The sequence below is a fragment of the Nansenia antarctica genome, assembly GCF_963989245.1.
Source record: "Nansenia antarctica genome assembly, contig: SCAFFOLD_367, whole genome shotgun sequence".
Taxonomy (NCBI): Eukaryota; Metazoa; Chordata; class Actinopteri; order Argentiniformes; family Microstomatidae; genus Nansenia; species Nansenia antarctica.
In genome coordinates this window covers 40001-47310 of record NW_027662640.1, presented here as the reverse complement: position 1 = coordinate 47310, position 7310 = coordinate 40001, and the positions used below count along the sequence as shown (strand labels likewise).

Genomic DNA, 7310 nt, shown 5'->3' with positions numbered 1-7310 from the left:
AAAGGCTGACGGGATGGGAGGGGGGTGGGGGGGGCTGGAAGCGGAACGTTGAACGCTCTTCCAGGGGGTAATGTGAGCTGACAGCGCTCCCCAGGGACAGCGGGATGGGGGGGGGGGGGGTGTCAGCGTCAGGAATATGCTGGTTTGGGAGCCCCGGGAGCCATGTCTCTCTCTCTCTCTCTCTCTCTCTCTGTCTCTGTCTCTGTCTCTGTCTCTGTCTCTGTCTCTGTCTCTGTCTCTGTCTCTGTCTCTCTCTCTGTCTCTGTCTCTGTCTCTGTCTCTCTCTCTGTCTCTCTCTCTGTCTCTGTCTCTCTCTGTCTCTCTCTCTCTCTGTCTCTGTCTCTGTCTCTGTCTCTGTCTCTCTCTCTCTCTGTCTCTGTCTCTGTCTCTCTCTCTCTCTCTGTCTCTGTCTCTGTCTCTGTCTCTCTCTCTGTCTCTGTCTCTGTCTCTGTCTCTGTCTCTGTCTCTGTCTCTCTCTCTGTCTCTGTCTCTGTCTCTGTCTCTGTCTCTGTCTCTGTCTCTCTCTCTGTCTCTGTCTCTGTCTCTGTCTCTGTCTCTCTGTGTCTCTGTCTCTGTCTCTGTCTCTCTGTGTCTCTGTCTCTGTGTCTCTGTCTCTGTCTCTGTCTCTCTCTCTCTCTCTGTCTCTCTCTCTACCATGTCTCTCTCTACCATGTCTCTCTACCATGTCTCTCTCTCTCTTTCTCTCTCTCTCTCTCTGGCTGAGGCCAACGGACCATTAGTCTAAGCGGAACGCGCACTCCCCTGGTCCACACACACACACACACACACACACACACACACACACACACACACGTATGTCATATGGAGGAGGACCACAGCGTGTTTATGGAAAGGAGAGGCCCTGGGCTGATAGAGAGAGAGAGAGACAGAGAGGTAGAGAGAGACAGACAGAGAGGGAGGGAGGGAGGGAGAGACAGAGAGGTAGAGAGAGACAGACAGAGAGGGAGGGAGGGAGAGAGCGGGAGGGAGGGAGGGAGAGACAGGGAGGTAGAGAGAGACAGACAGAGAGGGAGGGAGGGAGAGAGCGGGAGGGAGGGAGGGAGAGACAGAGCGAGAGGTGGGTCTGAGCTCTTTGTCACAGCAGAGAGGATGGGTGACTGCTGCTCGAGGACTGGCTCTTTACCTGCTCATGGCAATGCATCTCTGACAGGAACACACCTGCGTGTGTGTGTGTGTGTGTGTGTGTCTGCCTGTCTGTCTGAGAGAGAAGCAGAGCTATCTCAGAGCAGAGCTGTGTAACAGCAGCAGTAGTCGTTTCCGTGCCGAAGCCTTCGTCCTCTTGCAGGGATGATGAGTCTGGGTCTGGACTCTGTCAGTGTGTAAAAGCACTTATGCATTTAGTCCTTTAGTCATTTATCTTTCCCCGCTCCTCTCCTCTCCTCGCCCTGTCTCCCAGCATATGGTATGTGATGAACACACACACACACACACACACACACACACACACACACACACAGGCAGGTAGACAGGGTTGATGTGAGAGCGGGTGGGGATGTTGATTGTTGGTGTAATTGCGGCTGTAGCAGTTTAGCCGTGGTGGTGACGTCTCCTCAGAGTGGTGACGTCTGTCCCTGTGTCCTGAGTCGACATTCAACATGTTTACCTCAGGGAAAGTCTTTTTGTAGTATGAGTATGAGGATCAGCTCTGAATATGATTGGATGATGATGATGCTGCTGCTGCTGCTGCTGATGATGATGATGATGATGATGATGATGATGGTGATGATGATGGTGATGATGATGATGATGATGATGTGTTTTGTGTGTGTGTCTGCAGCACAAGGCCAGGGTGGAGGCCATGATGTTGGACCTGGCCTCTCTGCGCAGCGTCAGGGAGTTCGCCGACTCCTTCAAGGCCAAGAACCTGTAAGTACACACACACACACCCCCCAACCAGTACACAACCAGTACACCCCCCCCCCAACCAGTACACCCCCCCCCAACCAGTACACCCCCCCCCAACCAGCCCCCAACCAGTACACCCCCCCCCGCAACCAGTACACACTCACCCAACCAGGCCCCAACCAGTACACACTCCCCCCAACCAGGCCCCAACCAGTACACACTCCCCCCAACCAGTACACACCCCCCCAACCCGTACACACTCCCCCAACCCGTACACACTCCCCCAACCAGTACACACCCCCCCAACCCGTACACACTCCCCCCAACCAGCCCCCAACCAGTACACCCCCCCCCAACCAGTACACCCCCCCCCAACCAGCCCCCAACCAGTACACCCCCCCCCAACCAGCCCCCAACCAGGCCCCAACCAGTACACACTCACCCAACCAGGCCCCAACCAGTACACACTCCCCCCAACCAGGCCCCAACCAGTACACACTCCCCCCAACCAGTACACACCCCCCCAACCCGTACACACTCCCCCAACCAGTACACACCCCCCCAACCAGTACACACTCCCCCCAACCAGTACACACCCCCCCAACCAGTACACACCCCCCCAACCAGCCCCCAACCAGCCTCCAACCAGCCCCCAACCAGCCTCCAACCAGCCTCCAACCAGCCTCCAACCAGCCTCCAACCAGCCTCCAACCAGCCTCCAACCAGCCTCCAACCAGCCCCCAACCAGCCCCCAACCAGTACACACAGCCACCAACACAGCCCCCAACCAGCCTCCAACCAGCCTCCAACCAGCCTCCAACCAGCCTCCAATCAGCCCCCAACCAGCCTCCAACCAGCCTCCAACCAGCCTCCAACCCAGCCTCCAACCAGCCCCCAACCTAGCCTGGCCACATGTTGAGGTGTCCTTGGGCAAGACACTGAACCAGGGTTTCCGTTAGAAAAATTTGCCGTCGGACATCGTGTCCGGGAAGAATTCGATTTACCGGACAAACGTGATATATTCCGGTCATCATATTAAAATATAATAAAAATTTTTTTTTTCAAAATCATATTTCTTTTTTTCAAATCTAATATAGCTGTTTGTCGCGGTGATTACTGTTGTGTAGCGGCCTATATATGCCATTTAATGTCTATTTCTCATCCGATACGATTAGATGCGAGCTATATAATATATAATAATATAACATGATTTGACGCATGCGCGCTATGCCATGCGTCAAATCCAGCGCTGAACGGGCGCCTCACTGGGAACTGAACAGACAGCATCGATCAATGAACGGACTCCACATTACGTTAACTGAAGTTTGTTAAATTGTTTGGGATTAATGTGAGTTTTCTATTTTCTCTTTCCAGTTTTACCCTTTTTTTAAATCAATAAAACAACGTCATTTCTATAACCAGGTCTCGCTGGTTGGGAAGGCATTTCGTTTAGCTCGGGAGTATGACAATGGGGAGAACATAACTGTTTATTGAGAAACAATTGATAGGCAGTCTGGGATACGTATATGAAGAAATACCACATACCATATCCGTTCGATGTTACAGCCTAGGCTATGCCTTTTCTCAGATAGATAGGGGATAGCCCTGTAAGCTCATACGGGTCTGTATGTCGTCCTGAAGACCGGCTGTTAGATCATATCGCTGAAGTTTGTCTCCATCTTAGTGTAAATGTTGTCCGTTTTGTTTGTTATCCTTGTTATTGTGCGATAAAGTTTCGCTTCGGGACACCATTTTCAGCTGAGCACCAAACACAGACAAAACACTGCCCGAGAGAGAAGGACCCGCCCCCTTTAGTTAGCCTATAGGCTAACTAAAGGGGGCGGGTCCTTCTCTCTCGGGCAGTGTGGTGTGTGTGTGTTTGGTGCTCAGCTGAAAATGGTTAGAGGGAATTATTTTCACCGGACATTTATGTCCGACGAGTTTTCAACTTGTCGGACTTCCACTAATTTTACCGGACAAAGACCGGTAATTACCGGTTAACGGAAACCCTGCACTGAACCCCAAATTGCTCCCAATGAGCGGGCCGGCGCCTTGCATGGTAGCTCGTCGCCATTGGTGTGTGAATGTGTGTGTGAATGGGTGAATGAGAGGCCGTTGTAAAGCGCTTTGGAATAAGGCGCTATATAAGTCAGTCTGTTTACCATTTAACAATACTGGTCTTCAGGGTGTGCATCATTAGCAGATAAGACAAGATAAGATAAGATAGATTTTACAATTCCTGAAGGATATTTTTCTTGGACATGTGCAGTACAGTGTCTGCTGTTAGAACACACCACAACAACACAACACAGCACACTGCGTCCCAGCATGCAACACAGCACAGTTTAAAGAACCTAAAATGAGATATCGATTCTCAGGTGACTGCTTAGCGTGTAGGGTAAGTGATAGGGGTCAAAGGTCGAAGGTTTACCCGCTCACCTTGACCTTCACCTTTGGATGACTTTTTATCTTCTGGACGAAAAATATGTAGAGGTGGTCAATCACGACTCCTTCAATCCCTGCTCTGTTCTCTTAACCTGGGGTGATAGGGCCTTTTCAGCCGCAGCCCCGTCCCTCTGGAACGCCCTCCCCAACCACATCAGACAGGCCAACACCCTCCCAACATTTAAACAGGCCCTCAAAACCCACCTCTTCAAGCTCGCCTTCATCAGTTAACCCTCTCCCCCTCCCCTTCCCATGTGTCCCCAGCACTACCTTCATTAGGCCCCTATACTTTATTTTATTTCTTTTATTATTACTACTCAATCTTTTCAGTTTGTAAAGCGTCTTTGAGTGTCTAGAAAAGCGCTATATGAGTCTAATGTATTATTAATATAATTATTATTATTTATAATTAACTCTTCCATGTCTTTCCAGTATTCCATCTCCCTAGTGTTCTATCCTGTCAGGTCTGGGTCCAGAGCAGGCCCGTGACCTCTGACCCCTGTTCCATTACGCAGCTATCAAATCAGAGCCAGGGCAGGGGGCCAACCTATCCAATCAGAACCCCTGGTTCCCCCGGTCATTCAGGAAGTAGCCCGCCCCACACTAATTCCATCAGCCCCATCTCATAAGCCCTTCACAGTCCCCTAGTTAACTCAATTATCCCTACACTCCTCTGCAGAGAGAGAGAGGAGGGGAGGGGAGAGGAGAGGAGAGGAGAGAGGAAAGGGGAAGGGAGGGGAGGAGAGAGGAGTGGAGGAGAGGAGAGGAGAGGAGAGAGGAGAGAGGGGAGAGAGGAGGGGAGGGGAGGGGAAGGGAGGAGAGGAAAGGGGAAGGGAGGGGAGGAGAGGAGAGAAGAGGAGAGGACAAGAGAAGAGAAGAGTGAGGGATGATGAGGGCTGTCAGACAGGCCAGACACAGTGTAAGGTGTCCATGTTCAATCCAAACTGCTTTTTGGACACCATCTTCTAAAGTTTTGGAAAAGCCAAAGTGTTCTTCTGTGAGAAATAGACATTGAAGCGATGATATCCAGACGTACAGGCGTCACACCTGCATAACATTAGAAAAATAAAATAAAATAAAAATCTCTTAACCGTGAAAAGACTTCCAAGATACCCGTTTTCAAGTGAATGGAGAACACTCTGTGTGTTGTGTTTCTCCTTCTTAAGTCCTGATGAACCCCACATACACACACATACATACACATACACACACATACACACACATACACACACATACACACACATACACACACATACACAGACATACACACACATACACACACATACACAGACATACACAGACATACACAGACATATACACACACATACACACATACACACACACATACGTACGAACCCCACATCCATACACACACACATACGTAGGAACCCCACATCCACACACACACACACACACACACACACACACACACACACACACACACACACACACACACACATACGTACTAACCCCACATCCATACACACACACATACGTACACATACGTAGGTGTTGGTGAATGCTCATGTGGGTTGGACATGATGGAGTCAGTCATGTGATGTGATACAGAGCTGAGTGAGTGTGACTCATTATTCTCTGACAGGACTCAGGTGCTGCTTGGGGCCTAGACTCCCTGGATGCACACACACACACACACACACACACACACACACACACACACACACACACACACTCACACACACACACACACACACACACACACACACGCACACAGACACACACACACATATACACACATACACACACACACACACACACACAGACACACACACACACACACACACACACACACCACACACACACACACACACACACACACACACACTACATACACACACCACACACACACACACACACACTCACACACACACACACACACACACACACACACACTTAGTGTGTTTGTGCGATCAGCCCTAATAGAGGTTTAATTTGGCTTATTCCCACTGCTCCTGACGCACTCGTGTGTGTGTGTGTGTGTGTGTGTGTGTGTGTGTGTGTGTGTGTGTGTGGATATAATGGAGGGATGTGATCACATGGGATATGTTCTGGCACTTCAGAAATATGATTATATACATACTTCTGGCCTGTGTGTGTGTGTGTGTGTGTGTGTGTGTGTGTGTGTGTGTGTGTGTGTGTGGCAACCGTCTCAGAGGCTCTGAGAGGAACAAGGGAGGAGGCTGAATGCTCTGTTAAATAAGATAGATAGAACACCTTCCCTCTCTCACCCCCTCCTCCCCCTCCCTCTCCTGGGCCTCCTCCCCCTCCCTCTCCTGGGCCTCCTCCCTCCCTCTCCTCCCTCCCTCTCCTGGGCCTCCTCCCTTCCTCCCTCTTGCCCAAGGACACTTCAACATGTGGCCAGCCGGGGCTCGAACCGCCGATCTGCCAACCTTGTGATCACCGTCCCACCCTGCCTGAAAACCTCAACTATCATCCCAGTCCCGAAGAAAAGCACGGTGAGCTGCCTAAACGACTACCGCCCGGTGGCACTCACACCAATCATCATGAAGTGCTTCGAGAAACTAGTCCGGGCCGCCCAACGCCTACCGCCCAACCTGGATCCATACCAGTTCGCCTACAGAGCCCACAGGTCCACAGAGGACGCCATCGCGACGACTCTCCACGCCACTCTATCCCACCTGGAGAGGGGAAACAGCTACGCGAGACTGCTCTTCGTGGACTTCAGCTCCGCCTTCAACACCATCCTTCCAGACAGGCTAGTGACCAAACTACTAGACCTGGGTCTATCACACTCTATATGTGCGTGGATCAAGGACTTCCTGACTGACCGCCCCCAGAGGGTGCGGGTGGGCCCCCACACCTCCACAGCCCTCAGCCTCAGCACTGGGTCCCCCCAGGGCTGCGTGCTAAGCCCCATCCTCTACAACCTCTACACCCACGACTTCACCCCCGTCCACCCCAGCAACTACATCGTAAAGTTTGCAGACGACACCACCGTGGTGGGATGTATCTCGGGG

The 7310-nt window shown here is 51.4% G+C and overlaps 1 protein-coding gene across 1 annotated transcript in view; it reads left to right on the top strand.

The window, feature by feature from the left end:
• Nucleotides 1-1308: 1308 nt before the first annotated feature.
• LOC308175529 (WW domain-containing oxidoreductase-like) overlaps nt 1309-7310 on the top strand; it is a gene marked incomplete at both ends in the record, with an annotated part of 18830 nt that continues 12828 nt past the window's right edge. Inside the window, 2 exons of the mRNA XM_080551183.1 lie at nt 1309-1332; nt 1799-1887. Of these exons, the coding sequence (XP_080407309.1) occupies nt 1309-1332; nt 1799-1887 (113 nt within the window). The remainder of the gene's footprint in view (nt 1333-1798; nt 1888-7310) is intronic.